This window comes from Cricetulus griseus, chromosome X (genome assembly GCF_003668045.3).
Source record: "Cricetulus griseus strain 17A/GY chromosome X, alternate assembly CriGri-PICRH-1.0, whole genome shotgun sequence".
NCBI lineage: Eukaryota > Metazoa > Chordata > Mammalia > Rodentia > Cricetidae > Cricetulus > Cricetulus griseus.
Genome location: NC_048604.1, coordinates 76,140,596 through 76,161,183, shown reverse-complemented (window position 1 = coordinate 76,161,183; position 20,588 = coordinate 76,140,596). Strand labels below are relative to the sequence as shown.

The 20,588-nt window shown below is 38.4% G+C and overlaps 1 protein-coding gene across 2 annotated transcripts in view; it reads right to left on the bottom strand.

The window, feature by feature from the left end:
- The window catches only part of Pdk3 (pyruvate dehydrogenase kinase 3), a 75,882-nt gene that overhangs the window by 36,336 nt on the left and 18,958 nt on the right, over nucleotides 1-20,588 (bottom strand). For both annotated transcript variants that reach the window (XM_027431906.2, XM_027431907.2), the window contains exons 2-5: nucleotides 18,818-18,959; nucleotides 13,602-13,673; nucleotides 8,517-8,701; nucleotides 6,941-7,030 (exon numbers count right to left, since the gene is read on the bottom strand). In XM_027431906.2, coding sequence (XP_027287707.1) covers nucleotides 6,941-7,030; nucleotides 8,517-8,701; nucleotides 13,602-13,673; nucleotides 18,818-18,959 — 489 coding nt within the window. The remainder of the gene's footprint in view (nucleotides 1-6,940; nucleotides 7,031-8,516; nucleotides 8,702-13,601; nucleotides 13,674-18,817; nucleotides 18,960-20,588) is intronic.

The window sequence follows — 20,588 nt, the reverse complement described above, 5'->3', positions numbered from 1 at the left end:
AAGGTAGAAGCAGGTGGATCTCTTGAGTTTGAGGCCAGACTTGTCTACACAGAGTTTCAGGACAGCCAAGTAATTCTGGAGAGACTCTAGATTAAGTGACCACTTGCTTGAAAAGTCAAGGCTATATGACATATTACTGCACTGTCTCTCCCATGACACAAATGATCACGTTGCTACTGGGTGTTTGGCAGCACTAAAACAGGGCATTCTTTGCTTAAGTAAGTAATTCAACATAAAAATTAAAACCATTTTCAAAATCCCAACAACCAAAATTCAGCTACTGGTATGGAAATTTCCTTTACACCTTGAGTTTTTGTAAGCTCTCTTTACAGTTAAGTTCTCTAAATAAAAAGTTAATATTTTAAAATTAGAAATCAAAGTTTATGAAAAGATATTGCCGAACTATTTTTACCTGTACTATATCTCAGCCAGAATTTGCTACTAATCTTGAAAGGGAAGCATGGGAAATTATTATTATTGCCAGTAAACGTAAGCAACAGTCACTGTACTAAGAATGCTTGCAATGGTAATAGAGTATTTCCAGCAGATCCATCTTTAGCCATGAAATCAGTTTTCATAAATATCACATAGAAAACTTTAAAAGCTTATGGAGCTTACTTGATAATAATTCTGTACTCCAAATCTATCATATAACTCTTCCATCAATTATCAGATTTTATACTTAATCCATTGGATCACTCATTTGAAACATAAGGAGCTAGAATTTGAGTAATGAAAATTTTTAAATAAACATGTAATAGACAATAACTTTAAGCCTAACAGAATAAAGAAAAGCCTTATAAATTCAAGTTTAAGATTCCTGCCAGAACAAAGTACACATAAATAGCCATAAACTACTGCAAAGTCCACACGCCATTTTTATTTATCTTTTTTGTGTGTTTCTCTATGTGTATATGTGTATGTTCCTGTGTGAAAGTATCTCAAGGTCAGTCCTTGCCTTCCAGCTTGTCTAAAACAGATGCTTTATGTAGGTTCTAGGAACCTGAACTTAGATCTTCATACTTGCATGGAAAGCACTTTTATCCACTGAGCAATCTCTCCAGCCCTGATTATTTACTATTTTATTTTATGTGAATGGGTGTTTTGCATGTATGTCTTGTGTACTGTGTGCATGCAGTGCCCACAGAGGCCAGAAGAGGGCATCAGATGCCCTGAAACTGGAGCCACAGACTATTGTGATCTGCCATGTGGGTGCTGAGAATCGAACCCAGGTTCTCCAGAAGAGCAGTTGGTGCTTTAAACTGCTGAACCATGTCACCAGCCTCAATATTATTTTATTATTAAGGAAAAAACACCACACTATTATTTCCATGTAGTAATAACGTAAGGGTAATCAAAACAACATAAGCAGGTTTTTTTCAAACTACCTTGCCAAACCAAAGACACCTAAAACCTCCAATTATTGCCTTCCTAACAATGCACCATTTTATCAGTTGTTTTCAGTTGGAGATACTTGGTAACAAAGCACAGCTGTTTCTTTAACTATTTTAAAATTAATCTTGGACTGGAGAGATGGCTGGGCAGTAAAGAGCTCTGGCTGCTCTTCCAGAGGACCCAGGTCCAATTCGCAACACCCACATAGCAGTTCATCGCCATCTGTACTTCCAGTTCCAGGAGTTCCAACACCTTCTTCAGGCCTCTGAGGGCATCAGGCACTCATGTGACATATATGTAGACAAACACCCATACACATAAAATAATAATAAAAATTTTACAAATTCAAAATGAATTTGTTCTGAATCATCCCATATGAGCCAGAGAGTCAGAGCTGGGAGTGATAGAATATACCTGGAATCCCAGTACTTAGAAAATGAGGGGGATCAGTAGTTCAAGATTATCCTTGGCTATACCAAGTTTGCAGCCAGCCTGGGCTACATGAGATCCTATCTTGACAAACCAAAACAAAGAATAAACAAAAATGTATTAGCCCCACCTAATGTATATGCACTTGCTCACTGAGCCACACATGATTTGGGGACCTACTCTGCAAGTAGACTGATGGGTTATTCACACCTTCACCTTCTGCACTTTTTTGACCCTGGCCATCTATGATGTTTACAAAGACCAGACTGAACCATGGGCTCCCTTAGAAAGAAATTTCTAGAACTGATATGCCACTTTTTAAAAACCCCTTTAAGTTACAAAGAAATATAATGCAATATACATTATTAGCCTTCCTACCCTGAATCTATCCTAAGTGGAATTTTCTAGTTTTTCAACACAGTAGATCCTCCAACCCTCATAAACATAGCCAACTGGAGAAGTGCAGACAAAACATATAATATAAAGACAATGAATATCCAGGGCTGTAGTCACAGGTAAAAACAAGATGAACTGAAACAATGAAATCTACCTATTGAAAACTCAAGATGGACATTCAGGATGATCATAAGTCAAGAGTACTGAGGAGTATCAGAATATAGGGAGGCCTAGAGTGCTTGACATTGTCTTAAGTAGGCATCAGTCAAGTTAACTACGGCATGCCCAAAAAAGAAAACAAGGCAAGTAGAGAGGTCTCAACTGGGCAACACCAGTTGCAAGATACCCAGAACACAACCTGGTATTTTTGTTTCCCAATTCCAGTGTCTATAGCTCTGGCTATAAAGTGTTTCATGTCCTGACCATAGGACCTACTCAGTTATTTTAATAAATCTATTTCTGGAGCTAGAGTGAGTCTGTTACTTGCAACCTGAGGAGACCAAATTGAGAGCATAAGATATTATTTCTGAGCTGAATAATACCATGCACTCAGAAGGGCATTTGTATGCTATTATGCTAAGCGATAATAACATAAAAATGATATGACAAAGTTAGCATGGCTGACAAAGCCAATTTTTGTACCAAAGCAAAGATTTAAGTTTGTATCTTTAAAACACTCTCATCACAGGATTTTCCATTTAATTTTCTGGATTCTTACAAAGAAAGCAGGGAAAAGGGTGACCAGAGAAGGCTCCTTCCAAAGGATAATAGGACTTGCTTTACAACACTAATTCTAGCATTCCCTCCTGAGTTTATAATTTACAGATGTATAAAGGTACAAATTAATGTGCTGAATAAGCCACAAGGAGGCATGCTTAAGAGAGTTCTGTATTCAGTTATTGTTACGCTGGATGCACCCCTACGTTTATACCTTTATACAACTGTCTAGTCAAAAATAACAATAGTACTCTTACCTTCTACATAAGTTTTCTGTAGTCTGTCTCAAAAGGCCTAAGTATGTGACCAGTTTTAGTTCATTAAAACTTGTGAATGCTGTAAAACACATGTGTGTACACACTAGCACATGAATCAGATAGGTTCATTTGGGATGGCCATTTAACTATGGAAGCTCTTCACAGCTAAAGAAACAAAAAATGGTCTGGTAGTGCGGGGCTGTAATACCAACCACTTTGGAGGCTCATGCAAAAGGACAAGTTCAAGGCCTGTCTAGGTTACAGAGTTGAGTTTAGAGAAAGCCTGGCAGTTTAACAAGATCCTATCTCAAAATAAAAAAGTGAAAAGAGGATCCGAATATAACTCAGTTCAATCACCGGTATTATAAAAATAAAGTTATATAAACGTAGATACTTGGAAAACACCTTGAGGTGAAGGAAAGCTACCATAAAGTTGATGGTGTGGATGGGGCTGTGCAGCAGTGTGTACTTGGGATGCTTTTTAACTTAGAGAAAGAGGCTATTGAGACATGGAAAGTGCTGAAAGAGTCACAGAGGAACAGAGAATGCAGCAGTCCTCCCTTCTCACCTCCTAAGTGTGGGACAGGATGTGTACGCATGCACATGTGTGTGGTGTGTGTGTGTTGGAGGAAGTGGAATGACAGGAGTATGGGAAATAACAGACACGGCATAGAGCTTCACCAAGAATCTAGACTTTAGCTGTGTTCCCCCTAAATCACACAACAGAATATAGTAAACTGTATTTGTAATACACCAGGCAGAATTTTTTGTTTTTTCGAGACATGGTTTCTCTTTGTAGCTTTGTAGACCAGGCTGGCCTCAAACTCAAGAGATTTACCTGCCTCTGCCTCCCCAGTGCTGAAGATTTTTAAAAATGGCAAAAGAGTGAAGATAAACCTGTGAGTGGGCTATGCCTGGCAATGTAGGCCTATAATCCTAGCTTCTGAGAAGGCCACAACAGAAGGATCACAACAAGTTCAAAGCCTACATGGGTTACAGAGTGAGTTCAAGGCCAGCCTGGTAGACATGGTGAAATCCTATCTCAAAATAAAGTGCTTGCCCACCATGTCTAAAGCCTAGGGTTCAATCTTTAGCACAGCAAAAATAAGCTGTGAGTATTGCAAGAACAAGGAGAAAGGAAAAGAGTGGTGCTGTGAGTAAAATGAACAAAGAAAGTTGGTGCTTTATGCTTTGTGCCTAAATGTTCCCTAAAGGCCATGTGTTAAATGGCCTCCAGCTTGCAGTGCTATTGAAAGATGAGAGAACCTTTGGGGATGGAGGATAAGGGTGAGAAAGTTAGGTCACTGATCTTGAAGGGGATATTGGGACTCTGGCTCCTTTCTCTTTTTGTTTCACAGCTACCATAAAATGAGTAGCTTTGCTCTGGCCAACATTCACTGCCACAGTATTCTACATTGTTACAGGTCCACAATGACAGGGCCAAGCAACAGTGCATTGAAACTTTTTACACTGAACCAACATACATATTTTCTCCTATAAACTGATTTCCTCAGGTACTTTGTCACATCAATAGAGAGCTGACTGACTACATGGGTTTATGTAGGGAGACTATGAGATTTGGGCATAAACTTTCAGGCTTATTTTCTTTCAAATATGTGTTAAGCTATTGTGAATAATCTGCAATTTGTTTCTGGAATAAAATCTGTCACTAAAAACAACGCGTAAGTATCTGGCACATCTTGAAATCTTTATGCACAGGACAGAGATCAACATAACAAGATCCGTAGTTATTACATACTAAATAACAGTAGAGTGCTGACAGTAACTCTCATAAAACTTAAGTTCTTTCAGCCTTAAGAGCCAAGTCTTTGGGAATTCCTTCTTGAATTCTACAAAGCCTTTGATACACTGTAGCATTGCTTGATCTCTTTGTATTATAGAAATTAAGTTTCATAAAACTCCTAACACAAAATTCCACAGGTTCTCAGCTATAACCTCCCTAAAAATTAGTCAGACCTTATTTTGTAAAGAAACAATGATAATAAAAATGAGTGTTATGGGGAAGGGCCTAGGCCTGGCCCAGGATGATGTGGTAGACTTTGGGGAGCCCCTTTTGAGGGCCTTACCCTGCCTGGGGAGTGGAGGGGGGATGGCTAGGGGCAGGTGGGATGTTGGGGGAGAGGGGAGGGAGAGGGAGAAGGGATTGACATCTGAAGCAAGCTTGTTCCTAATTTGAACTAATAAAATAAAATTTAAAAAAATAAAAATAAAAATGAGTGTTTTCCAAACTTTACCATGAAGAATGTCAAACATGTACCAGTGTAAACCACAGTATAATAAACCCCCATGTACTCATCAAAGCCTCAATTATTCTTCACAGAGGCCCAGTCTTTTTTCATTCCCCATCCTGTCTAATTTTGAAGCAAATCCCTTATTTCATACCATGTACAGACATTTAGTATCTCCTGAAACTGTACCTCTAAAGCTATGACTAAAAAATCACACCTAAAAACTAGACTTTGGGACTAGTTAATTCCAGTGTGTAGTATTTTTTATTTGTAATTTCTCAAAAATACTTTTTTTAACTTTTTTTTTTGTGTGTGTGTGTTTTGCTAGCATGTATGTCTGTGTATCTGGTGCCCCCAGAGGTCAGAAGAGGGCATTGAAATGGACAGTTGTGAGCTACTATGTGAGTGCTGGGGAGAGAATTTGGGTCCTTTGCAAAAAGAAAAAACAAAAACAAAAACAAAAACAAAAACAAGTGCTCTTAACAGCTGAGCCATCTCTTCACGGCTCACATTAATTTATTTAACAATTTTAAGTGTCTAAAATTTATCAAGGCAGAGAATATTTATTGTCTATCTCTATAGGCACTCCAAGGTTCTACATACATTATCAAACAAGTAAAAAAGCATTCCCTGCCTTTACATCACTACAGTTCAAGAGACAAGGCACAAGTGAAATAATATGAGATAATATGAGTAAATGTCTTCTGACCAAACAGTGACCTAGGCAGCCCCAGAAAAACATAGTGCACAGGCAGTCCTTAACAGCGGCTGCTGAAAAGCAACCAAGGTCCTTGATGAAAACCAGGAAGAAGTATAGTCAGCTTATCAGCTGAGTGTTAAGTGAGATGAGAAGCAGAGTAGGAAATGCAATCTGGGGAAGGAACGGGTTGGGAACATGAATCTGCACAATGTAACAACTTAAGTACTAGAACCTGGTGGGTAACAGCCAGTTGAGTTTTCCTGATATAGCATTTATTTTAAATGAATGATGTGGAATGATGTAGAACCTGTTGTTCAAACTCAAAGTCCTCAGTTAACCAGGGATTTATGAATATCTAGTCCATTCTACCCTGGGACTATTGGCATAGTGTCCATCTTGCTAAGCCCACTTGCTATACAGCTTCTAACACCAGGAGTATGCAACAGAAAGACATGTAGATTTGGCAAATGTGAACTCAGTCCCATTTTATAAAAAAAAAGGAAATGGATAAAAAATGATGGCAAGTCAAAATTTAGAACTTCCTGAAATGTTTACTGTTTAAGAAAGAACTACAACTACAACCCTGAGCAATGAAGTACAAATTGGTATCTGAACATTAGAAATTATTCATCCTTTCCTAATCTAGAGATATTTCATATTTGGACTAAGTGGCTTAGACCTAACATGGCCTGATGAACCACAGACTACACAGCAACGTAACTCTACAGTTGAGCTACCTCACATAAACCACAATGTTATTTCTGCCATGTTCAGTGACACTGGGTTGGTATCCTTACCTTTCACGACATCAGCTACATTACAGGTGGGATCGATACTCCCTATGTGCTTAGGATGAGCAGGATTAGTGTCACCACCAAACAGAAGTGCTAAATGAACACAGAAAGAGAAAGAAAGGGATTAAAACACAGCAAGCTGGGATGGTTGAGCACAGAAATAAATTTCTGATTGTCAAAAGGATCTTTTAAGAATCATTTCAGTATCCACAATGACTTAGAATAATGCAATACAGTTGATGGGTGAGCAAATACAATAGCCAAAAGCAGGGAAGGATGTACTTTAAGTCCCATCAGTTGCAGTCAGTAGGATCCTAGAGCAGTGACACGTCAGGTGCCTAATCCTTGCTCCCTCAGCTGAAGGAAACTAGATCAAGACACTTCCATGCTTGGTAGGTTATCTCCCTGCTCAAGACTATTGCAGCCATTTATTCCAGTCACTAAATATGCACATGCAATCTGGGCCATTTGTGAAGAGCCTTCATGGGCAACACTGCAAATGCCCTCATCATGGAGGTTCTTTCCCAATTTTGTGTACACAAACAATATTTGTTCAAATATTTGCAGAAAAGTATTCCATTTTACTCTACACAATACTTGCAAGCTTTTATTCTTAAATAAAAACCTAAAGAATCTAAAAAGGCAAAAGGAATCTAAAAAGGAAAAAGGCAACTCAAGCCAAATTTTTATAGATATACTTTATATTAAATCAACACTTGGAAAATTGCTATAATCTCAGTAGATTAGCTGACTGGTATTTAGGTTCCCCCTTTTTTTTCTATAAATCATCACACATTTGTTTTCTAAAAATTAAATAAATACATACTTAAAAGTTCTATAACATTTGTTTATCTAAATAAATCAAATGAGTTTTTTTAAAAACAAAACCAAAAAGTGAGTAAAACAAACAAAACAAGCTTTGTCCATTCTCTGCTTCAGCAAGGATGACTACAAATATATGGATCCTTTTTCCTAGAATTAAAAAAAATCAACCAAGGTGTCAGCACTAGAAATCAGTCAAGAAGTTCTTTATGTTGAAAAGAATTTTAGATTTTTCCCTATCTATCACCATGAGGAACAGACTAAACTTTCAATGTGGCATCGTGGACTGATAATATTGCTTCCTCGGATTTTCCTATCACTCTGGAATAAAGGGACTTACTTATATATCCAACATGCCAATTCATCATTCCCAGTTTTGATGTTTTTAAAACTAAAAAAGAAAATGCATGTATGGATTAAGGAAGAAATACTCCCAGGTACATTAAATCATTGAGAAATTAAAGTGGCTATCATTAAAACCAGCTCCTTCTCTCCACAGAAATGTAGCAAGCAGCAGAGCCCTTGAAAGCCAGGCTGCAGTACTGCCTCTATTTTCTTCCAGGGACAGCTTTGAATCAAATCAAGAATATTCATTAACAGGTTTTTATAATAGAAAGGGTTCACTTAAGAAAAATTGAGCTAGAAATGAAACTTCTACAATCAAAAGTCTAAATTAAAAGTGAAGCAAGGGGAAAACTTTTCAGAAAAATCAATAGGGTTACCTTTTAAAAACAGGACCCAACATAACCCAACTTACTGTGTTGGTTAATAAGCATTCGGAAAGAGATGCGGTTGGTATAAAAACGATCCAGGAAATACTGGATGTTACTGCTAATAAATGGATCAAATCCGAACTTTTCTTTGTACTCAATCACGCCTTGGGCCATTGTGGGAACAACATCGTTGTGTCTGTTTCTGATATTAATCAAAACATGGAGAAAGCTGTGTAGGAAGGAAACAAAATGTGTTAAGTCTATTTCATAGGATGGAACACACTTCCCACCTCTGTCTACTTATCTGCTGGCATCTTTATAACTATAAACATTACTTTTACTAGACAGCAAAGGAAGTAGTCATAAACATTAAAACCTAACCCAAGCTTTGGTTTGAAACTTACTACCAAAATTCTTTCAGAGCTACACAAAGTAGTAAAACGTTCTAATAAAGTTTAAAAATAAGTTCAAATTATTTTTTAGAAATGCACTTACATTTTGGAGTTCTATAAATGTTTTTTTTTTTTGACTAAAGAATTAGAGAACATATCAATGTTTCTCCTGACAACCTGAGGACAATCCGGCCAAAGTCTCTAAGGACTTACAAATGGAGTCCTAAAGCAAGAGTTTCTTCTCTGAATAATGAATGCCAAACTTTTTAATGAGCAAAAATTTGAAACAATCACCTTCCAGCAGTAAAACATGATGAAATGTAGATATGAAAATAGGTGGGCTGTGGTGGTACACACCTTTAATTCTAGCACTTGGGAGGCAGAGGCAGGCTGATCTCTGTGAGTTCGTGGCCAGCCTGGTCTACAGAGCAAGTGCCAGGACAGCTAGGGCTCCAAAGAAAAACCCTCTCTCAAAAAACCAGAAAGAAAGAAAGAAAGAAAGAAAGAAAGAAAGAAAGAAAGAAAGAAAGAAAGAAAGAAAGAAAGAAAGAAAGAAAGGAAAAGAAAAGAAAAGAAAAGAAAAGAAAAGAAAAGAAAAGAAAAGAAAAGAAAAGAAAAGAAAAGCTCAATGAAAATAAACTTACTTGCTAGGAGTAGTGGCACATACCCATAGTTCCACATACTGAGGATGCAGAAGCAGGCGGGCCTTGAGCCAAGGTGTTTAAAACTAGCCTGGACAATACAGGAAGACACTCATCTTGAAATAAAACACACAAATCATTTTCAAGTGTTCTGGCACATTATTGTAAAGATGTACAGGGAAGGGGCTGAAGAGATGGCTCAGTGGTCAAGAGTACACTGGCTGTTCTTCCAGAGGAACCAGTTTGCACATTGTGGTGGCGTGAATAAAAATGGCATACAAAGACTCATGTTCAAATGCTCAGGGAATAGCACTATTAGGATGTGCGGCCTTGTTGGAGTAGGTGTGGCCTACAGGGCTAATCATATACCAATTTCAAGCCTTAAGCCCCAATTAAATGAAAAATGTTAGAGTGAGACTGGGGAGATGGCTTAAGGGTAAAGTGATGAGGATCTATACCCACATAAAAGCCAGGTGTGGCAGCACATCTCAGTAACCCCAGAGTCAGAGAAGTAGAGATCCTAGGAGATCCCTGACAAGCCAGTCTAGTCAAAATATCAAGTCCCCTGTTCAGTGAGAGAGCCTTCTGGAAAAATTAGGTGAGAGCAATCAAGGAAGACACTTGATGCCAACCTTTGATCTCCACATGAAAATGCACACATGTTCATACACATGTATACACATAAGCCATATACAAAAATAATTTTTTAAAAATAAAAATGCTAGTGAAATCACAGAAACAATAAAAGAAGATTAGCTGAATTAAGTATGTAACTTTGAAATAAAGAAAGTTATTCTAAGCTTACTAACAAGGGCAGAAACACAACACAAAGAAACAAAGATGACTGTAGAATTTCAGAAGTGCACATATGAATAAAAGAAGCTCCAAGAGTCCTTATACTTAGTGAAAATGAACATCCTACTGAGAAACTAAGAAAAGGATCTGATATTAGTGGGGAAATCTATGAAAAAGCAAGAACAAATGCCAATCAATTTACCAGCACAAAAGCAAAGTAACCTAAAACAATGTGAAACTGTTCTTTTTTTATTATGATGATAAATAATAACCAGTGTAGGTTGCATGTGGGCGCTAATTGGAACATTTGCTAAGGGCAACTTAACAAAATATATCTAAGTCCAAAGAAGATAATTCCACTTCTAGAATCAATGCTGCGGAAACAACTGAACAAGATGAATAGCTGTTTTTAAAAACTGCTTTCAAACACATACATGCATACACCATACATAAAGAACGAGGGGGTGGAGACATGACAGAAAACAAAAGCTGTTTTTAGAGCACTGTTTGAGCCAGCAAGATGGCTCAGTGAATATATGTCCTTGATGTGTAAGCCTGGTGACCTGAGTTTGGATCCCTGGAAATCATGGAAAGGAAAGGCAAAAACCAACACCCAAGGCTATCCTCTGATCTCCACACACACAACATGACAAACATGTATGCACATGTATCATATACATATACATATGAATAAATATTTTTAAAAACTACAAATGAGTCTATAATTCAATTCTAGTGGAGAAAATTGCATGACCTATCTGTAGAAGAATTAATAATATATGCCAGGCAGTGGTGGCACACACCTTTAATCACAGGACTCAGGAGGCAGAGGTAGGCAGATCTCTGTGAGTTCGAGGCCAGCCTGAGCTACAGAGTGAGTGCCAGGACAGCCAGAAATACACAGGAAAAAAACCTGTCTCAAAAAGCAAATGTGTGTGCGTGTGTCTTGTGTCTGTGTGTGTAAATGCTGGCTACATACTACACAATAGCATTTCAACAACAGACACTGTTCACAACAGTGTTTCCCAAAGATTATGTACCCTGATAAGGCTATAGTCCTCTTAATTTAGTATGAGGATACTGCATAGTGTTCACACAAACAAATTTTCCTCATGAAGCATTTCTCTAAAGGTATCTGTCATTAAGTGATATATGACTATATTGTGAAACTATTAATAATGGCTAAGAACTACTGTAGACATTATTTTTTATAAAAATTGCTGGGTGGTAGTGGCATATGCTTTTATCCCAACACTCAGGGGGCAGAGGCAGGTAGATTTTTCTGTGAGTTCAAGGCCAGTCTGGTCTACAGAAGGAGTTCCTGGACAGCTAGGGCTACACAGAGAAACCCTGTCTCAAAAAACTAAGCAAACAAACAAAAACAAAAGACTTCACACTCATGCAATATGAATGTTTAGGGTATAAGGATAGAAGAAAATGTTAGTTGTGGCTAATATCTTTAATCCTAGAACTCAGGAAGCATAGAAAGGCAGATCTCTGAGTGTAAAAACAGCCTGATCCACACTGTGAGACCCTGTCTCAAAAACAACAACAAAAACCCCCAAAAGCCCAATTTCACAATTATTCACAAAAAATTTCACAATGGATAATTTTTCTTCATATACCTCTTTCCAATGTATAAATTAAGTATCTGTAAAATGAAACAATTCATTATAGTGCAGAAACATCTTTACTTGAAGGGAAGAGGTTTACTTTAATGGATTAATTCTCAGAATACTTCCTTATCCTCCTGGGCTTTTCTATCTCCATCATGACGATCAATGTGATTTACATAGATGATCCCCCAGCTAGTGGTCCCATGTAACTTCTCTCTGAACAGACAGGGCTGTTAGCAGGACACTAGCTCACCTTTCACTTCTTCCTTTACTAATATTGAACTTTTCATATTTCACAGATCCATTAGAGAAAATGCAAATAAACCTATGCTACCTGGCTAGAACCAGCTGTTTTGGCCGTGTGGTACAATGCAAAGAACCAGTATACTAAGGAAAAGGAACCATGACTCATAGGTGCTCTGCTATGCAGTGTCACAACCTGGAGAACATTCTTTTACACTTCTGACCTCCATATTTCCTTGTTTGTGAATTCGTGTTTGAGTGAAACAAATGCTCCAAGGTTGTTTGTGTAGCATAGTGTTTCCCTAGCTCTTTTCATGAACAGTCCAAATCAAGTGTCTGTCTCACAATTATATGGATTAAGTCTGTACTTACAATAAAAGAAAGTTCTCAGCACAACAGACTACCATGAGCATTCATTGTATACACCCAAAACTGGAAGAAATTAGGGTGAAGATACTTAATTTCTCTTGGGAGAAAACCCCCACTCACAGCTATGGTTTGCTGGAGAACAAAAAATGGAAAACAGAAATACTTTCCAGTAACATGAGAATTCAGTAGTTTTTGTGCATAGCAACATCAACAAAATTCAGGTTTTGTATAAATACACACACACACACACACACACACACACACACACACACACACACACTTTTACGCTTCTCCAAAACAAATCACTACAGTTTTCTGAGATCTACTCTTAGTATTCCATTGGAGAGTATGTTTTAAATCGATGGATTAGGTGGATAATTCATGTATACTTCATGTACATATGTAGGCTATTGCATTCTTAAAACTACCACTAGATGGAACATTCACTACAATGCTTATATTAAGCTGGTGTCCAGTTCACCCTGACTAAATATATTAAGAACTATGTCATAAAGTATTAACTGAAGTTTTATTATTCTTTGTATACTGTGCTAATTACTGAAACAAATCCAATAATTTCATTACCCACAAGAAAATTAAAACTTTTGTGTGAATTCTAGTTTTTTGTGTTCTCAGATGTGTGTATAGTATGTGTGGGTGTATGCATGTTAGAATGTGAGGACACAAATTCTCATGCATATACATGTTGAGGCCAGGTTAGTTCAGTTGTCTTCCTTATTCACTCTCTACCTTATCTGTCAAAACAGGGTCTCTCATTTGAACCTAGATTTGCTTATTTGGGTGGTCTAGCTAGAAAGCTAAACTTAAGAGCTTCCCTGGGGATTCCCAAGAACTAGGATTCTAGGCAGGCTGCCATAGCTGACCAGTGTTCATCTAACTACTGCAGATTCAAATGCAGGCCCTCACACTTGTGCAGGTATGTTAAGCACTAACAAGTGAGCCATCTCCCCAGGCCCGAATTAAAATTTTGAGTCCCAAAGCATGAGTTCCATTAACTGAAATATTCTTTTGCCTAGATATTTTTACGTTCAGGTAAATTGCACCATACTTACTTATCTAAAACCCGTGGGTCTTCTGGGCTCTTGTTTTCATATTCTAAAAGTTCAAGAAAGCTCTGCATGTACCTAAAAAAAGAAAAGTCACCATATTAGCTGCCTGTATAACATCCTTTCCCTTTTCATAAAGTACCCCATGTTTCACTCAGCTTTTACCACATTCCCATATACAGCTCAAGTGCTTCAGGCTAATCTGATCCCTCCAAAGCATGTAAGTACCTCCATCTTTTCATGGGAGATCGTTTTCTCTTGTCAGTGATGACTCATCAGTCCCATGGTCCTATGAATTGTGTGCAACCCTGAACACAGGGACTGATTTAGGAATAGGCCTAATGCCTCAAGTCAGGCTGAAAGTCAGACACAGAAGGCTTGCTGGAGGTCTCTGAGAAAGAAACTGTCTTCTCTGCTCTTGTAAGTGTGCCATAGGAACAGGAAATCTGCAACTGTTAAAGGTAGTGTGCCACCTGGAAGGAAGCTCACCTGAAAACAAAGCCAACACTATAAAAACCATAGCTCTGATGGCTTCACCAGTCTTTGATTCAAACTAATGGGAAATGTTCATCCTATGACTGCCCTTTCTAGTTGTATAAGCAAGGTTCAGTTGCATCATCTGCTATTACAAATGAATCCTAACTAATATTCTAAGTATATAGCTTGCTTACTTAATAAGTACATATTTTAATTTATTTATTTTTATTTTATGTGCATTGGTGTTTTGCCTGCAAGTATGTCTGTGTGAGGGTGTCAGATCTTTGAGTACAGACAGATGTGAGTTACCATGTGGGTGCTGGGAATTGAACCTGGGTCCTTTGAAGAACATCCAGATCTCTTAACAATGGAGCCATCTCTCCAGCTCCTCATAATTTTTTTTGAGACAAGATCTCACTATGTAGCCTTGGCTGGCCTAAAACTCAATATGTAGACCAGAATGACTTTGAATTCACAGAAATCCACCTGCTACTGCCTCCTGAATTCAGGGATTAAAGGCATATACCACCACACCTGGCAAAAAGAACTAAAATTTTAAGAAGTGCACTGGTATGATCCTCAAGTGTACACCAAGAATATAAGAAAGCTCCTTCTCAGAATTAAATTAACTTCATCAATATGTATTAGAGAAATACATGTTAGGCCCTCAGAAAAAGATTCTGGATTGATCATGATACTTCTCAATAAGGGCCAATATAAGAAAAATGTGTACAACATTATAATCCTTGATGCTGAATAACATGTGCCACACATAAGCAAAGTTAGGCAGGCCTCTAGTCCTTTCCAAAGGGAGCAATCTCTAAAGAGAAAAGTTATACATGTAAACGAAGCCACCATTATACTAAGATTCACAGAGTGAAAAGAAAGCAGGAAGGCTACGGCATAGCTTAGGAAGCAGTGGCGGAGTCACTGCCCCACATACAGCTCACCTATAAAGAAAGCAGGAAGACTACGGCGTAGTTTAGGGAGCAGTGGCAGAGTCACTGTTCCACATACAGCTCACCTATAAAGCAAATACAGTAACACACAAATATGTGATCCTAAACTACATTCTTAAATCAAGACAGAAAAAAAAAAACAGGAGCACTAGTAAGACAATTAGTAAAACTTAACAAGTGTTTCCTATTAGGAAATATTAATATATCAGTGATAAACAAGAGTTATCCACAGAGACATGTGTTACAAGTATCTGGGGGCAAAGAAGCGCGATGTCAACCTGAATCCAAATGTTTCAGAAAAATCAATGAATGCATGATGTCAATCTAAAAAAGGAACAATCCGAAATACATTATCAAACACTACTGGTATTTCTTTGGAAAGAGCATTACAATGAGAAAGCACATGCTACAGGAAGCAATGGGTATGTTCAAAAGGGCACCTATTTGTAGAGTCCTTCCTTGACTACACTTCTAAAATCCCTCCTATGTCAACATGCTTCTTTTTTCCACTCTCTTTTTCAACTTTTCCTTTTTTTGTAATGGTTCACTGTTAAACAGTATTATTAAGACATAGCAATACACGATTGAAGAAAAAAGTCAAAGGCAAGGGTGCTTTTAAAGAAAAAATGATTACATCAGATCTTTGAAAATAGTAACTGTTGGTTCTAATGATTATTAACAAGGGTAGAATGTATTGGAGATAGAACAGTTGCTGGCAAGATGGCCTTACAGAAGTACTTTCTTTATAAGGCTGCAGTGGCCTCAGTGCAAGCTTGTAGACCCACACTCTTGTGCTAGTCACTAACAGGCAACCATGCAAAGGAAATCCTCCTTAGTAACTCCCTAGTTCTAGCTACTCTATTTTGATCCTGACAACGTTCACATTTCTTTCATGCATGTGTATTTCATATAATACACACATACACATGTACACATATATTAGTATGTCTCTTCCCCTTCAAGGTGGGAAAGAGAACATAAACATGAATTATGAAAGAGAGGGTCCCTAACCCTGCAAACTTACAGAAAGACAGGAGTATCTTTTGTTAGTTAAAGCAGCATGTATTGCTGGCATTTGAGTTATTCGAATGACGTCACTTTATACAGTGTCACCATGATCCTGATCAAAACAATGAGCAAGTGACTGTGGAGCTGGAACTTTTGGTCCAATCCCTAACCTCTGTGGAGGCATGAGGCCTGGAATGAAACTCTATAAAAACTCCTGAATTAGGAGATTCTGAAATCTTTGTGTTGAACACCTGGAGGCGCCAACAGAGCACTCAAAGAGAGCATGGATGTTACAAAGCTACAGCAACATCTTGTCTGATATATATTTCTACCATTTTTGCTGGTTCTGAATTGTAGCTTTTACAATCTACCTGTAAATATAAACAAAGTGCCTTCCTGAATTCTGTGACCCACTTGAGCAAATTATCAAACCTTAGAATAGGGGTGTGGAAACTCAATATATGACACTCAGTCAACAGTATGGTCGTGCCATCTGAGATGTGGTGTCAATCCTGGGGAGCTGAGCCCCTAAACTGTGGGCTCTGTGCTGACTTCCCATACTTAGTATCAGGATTGAACAGAGTTGCTGAAAACCCAGCTGATGTCTGGAGAATCAGAGATTTGGTGAATGTTGGAAAACACTTCCGAGACAGCAATTCACTTTGAAGCTGCTGAAGTAACTGTTACATAAACAATGGAAAATGCTTAATTCCTACCACCTACTGGATCAAAGGACTTAGCCTTGCCCTCTTAGGATCCTCAACATAGTGGTCCCTGACAGTGACTTCCACTTTCTACAGCAATATTTCCAATGATGATTTGGAAGCAATAAAGAAGTCTCATAAACAAATATTTGTTGCTCCTTCCTTCTAAAAAAGCTGTGAGTTCAGAACAGAATGCAACTATGGTATCAAATTCATAGTCATTGTTTCCCTGAACGTTCCTGCAACCTAATGAATTACTCTGCACCTTATCTGGAAAGGGGGTCAGACATGAACCTCTAAGACCATCTAAGACCATGGAGGAAGTCCCCAGTGAATGTGTATCAGATGAAGTCCTGAATGAATGCATGCTGTTGACATAAGTACGGCCATGTCAAGGATGCCAATGCTTCAGACCCATGGAAATGGCAGTGTCACCCCCTGTTCCATGTGTGAATGTTGACAGTGTGTACAGAAAATACCCACTGAAACTTCTTCTCCCAGATATTTACACCCTGAGACTGCTCCCCTACAGAGATCTCCTACCTACAAAAGCTAAACTTGAGTTAAACTCCTTATTCAGCTGTATACATAAATCCTCCTCTTCAATTCAGGGCTGATAATGATGCAACTCCATTAGAATGCCTGGCTTACATGATTCCAGCTTTTTTGTATGTGTCTATCACTTCTTCATTCCCAGTCACTAAGTTAGGTCAATACCTAGGCCATGCAAGGCCATAGCATAAAATAATGCTCAGAAGAACTTCCTATTCTTGACAAATGGCCATTGAATGTCTATTCTCTATCAGAAGCCAGGCCACCACACACTCTGAATTCAAGCGAGTTTCCCTTCTCCTGGGGTTTTCTTATGATGTTCTCCTGCTTCTCTGCACCAGTTAATTCCAGACACACATCAAAGAATAGTACAAGACCACAGCCAGCATTCCCTGCCGCTTTTGTTCTGACAACATTGCTCCTGATTAGCACTATGTATGCCGCCTGGTCCCTACAGTCCTCCAGCTTTCTCCAGACACTTTCACCATGCTTTTCTAGCAGAGTAGACCAAACATGCAAACCCTGTCTAAAAACACACCACCTTTTCTTACAGCCTCCCGCTCAGTAATCTCACCCAAGGAGAAAAGTCAACACAAACTCCACACCCTCTGCTAGAGAATACACACTTTACAATCAGACCTATAACTGATTTAACTTTAAGATCTTTCATAGGGCAGATGCAACAGCACAGCATGGATCTGATGTTTTTCCATGTGAGGTGCCCCTATAAATGATTTGACTATTCAATCATTTCCTTCATGGAAGATCTTTAAAACAAAAACAAAAGAGGCAACATATCTCCCTATCCAAAGGAGACCAAATGGGTTAGGCATGTAGCTCAATTGATGGAGTGCTTGCCTAGCACTCTATATTGCCAAAGCTGTACTTCAATCCCCAATAACTAGACATGGCATGTGATCTTAACACTCAGGAGGCAAGAAGATCAGAAATGCAAGGTCACCTAGGCTACAAATTGAATTGAAGGCCAGTCTGGGATATATGAGACACTGCCTCAAATTTTTAATGAAAGTGGATCCACTGATACCTAACCACTAACAATGGCATTCCTTTATATTATTTTCTAATTTTTTTCAATGAAACAACCATGTCTATAACAAGAGAAAAAAAAAAACGAAAAGTTAAGAAAGTATCTTACGGTTTAAGATATTTTCATTAAACAGTTTTAAAATGAAACCTTTTTTTTTTTTTTTTTGAAACAGGGTTTCTCTGTGTAATAGCTCTGGCTGTCCTGGAACTTGTTTTAGTAGACCAGGCTGGCCTCAAACTCACAGAAATCTGGCCTGCCTCTGCTTCCCAAGTGCTGGGATTATAGGCATGCACCACCATTAACTGGCCAGTTTTAAAATGAATAGTTAAAAGAAAATCTTTTAAATGCAAGGAAAACCCAGCTATCCTAAATGACTCATTCTCAGAAAGACAGTATATAAACCTTTGTGGAAAATGGTTCCAATGCCAAAATGTTTCAAGCATTGTAGGGTGATCACAACATTTATTTACTTACCAACTCTGAACTAATCCCACTGAAGGGCGGTTCAACAAGTTATCCGGCAAAAGATTAACTTCTCTCATTGTGTTCGCCAGTCGTACAGGAAGCTCCTTGCGCAGAAACATATATGAAGTTTTTTCACATGCATTATCTCTTCCTATTAAGAGATGAAAAAGTTCCCTAAGATTAACACAGAGAAACATAAAATGTTCTCGTGTTAACAGAATTATTACTGGTCAGGAAAAGAAAATTAAGTAATGTAACAACATCTAGATAAATTTTTATTCTCTGAAATAGGAACCACTTAATTAGAAGAGAAAAAGAACATTTATTCCAAGAGGTAACTTTGAAAGCCATTTTTTCTTAACACAAATATGTACCTACTGTTACTGGCCACAATATAAAAGTGACCTGGGATATAATTTGAGTTCTTTTCCAAATAAACACTGTGTGGAAATTGCCAAGTACAGAAACAGTACAACATGTAAATCTGCTCCAGCTCATAGTGGTTTTCTGGGAGGCAACATGATCCATTCATTCTGTAAATATTGCTATTGTGTGCAACCATTTGTTAAGAGTTTTCTTCCAATGTTTCTTTAGGAAACACACTGCTCTGTTTCCCCCTCCCCACCAGGAAGCAGAATCTCTGTGATTCCAAACAAGGGGATCGAAGGCACAGGACTATTAAGCCTCAAAGAAATAGCTTACAAAACGGGCTGGAGAGATGGCTCAGAGGTCAAGAGCACTAGCTGCTCTCCCAGAGGTCCTGAGTTTAATTCCCAGCAACCACATGGTGGCTCACCACCATCTGTAATGAGAAATAGCTTATAATGTACTCCTAGGTGGATGATCCCCTATGACAAGTCCAAGAAGGAAAACATATACAGAAGGCAGTGAGATAAGGCAGGCACAGTAGTGAAGTAGCATGTGAACTCACTCCCTTGTGGAATAGCAGAAATTGAGACTAGAATGATGGCTTCTAGTGGTTGGGGACAATAGGGATGGTGTGAGATTTTATCAACAGTTACTAAGCTGAACTTAGAAGAAATAAGTTCTGGTGTAATGCTGTACAATGTGGCTAACAGTTGTGCACCATACATGTCAAACAACTTGAAGGATTTTGAAAGTTTGTCAGGAGAAAAGATCCAATGTTAAAGGAGAGAAATGTGCTTAGCCTGATGTTAACATCATACATACTGAACATTGTATGTACTCCATTAATATGTTTAATATAAATAGATTAGGATATTACATATCAGATAAAGATAAAGTAACAGGAAATACATGGTCAGGGAATCTTCTGGAGCTGGTTGTGCATTCACATAAACCAGGCAGGGTGAGAAAAAAGGCATTGGCACCTAAAAGAGGAAACCTGAGCCCTTTCCCAACTGTCTTGTGGCCAGAGCAGCCCCCTAAACCTGTTACAAACTTACAGCTGGGAATAGGTGTGAAATAAAGGCTATGAGTTTTGGGGACAGAAATACCCTCTGGCCCCAAGTCAGCCATCTTGGGGTTGTGAAACATTGGCTAAGCTTTACCATGCCTTTGAACTTTAGCTGCCCTAATCTGTAAGGCAGGGGTCAGACTTTGTGAAAGCAACATTAATAGCACGTAACCCTGGTCCTCCACCCTGTGACACTTATGAGTCTATCCCATCTCCCTCGAACTTGATGTTCCTCACTCCCTGGAAGCTGTTCTGGAATGAGCCAAGACCAGGCCTGAGGGAGGGAAGCAGTGCTTCCCTCCAAACTTTTCTCTTCCAAACGCTCCTAATTTTTCCCTATAT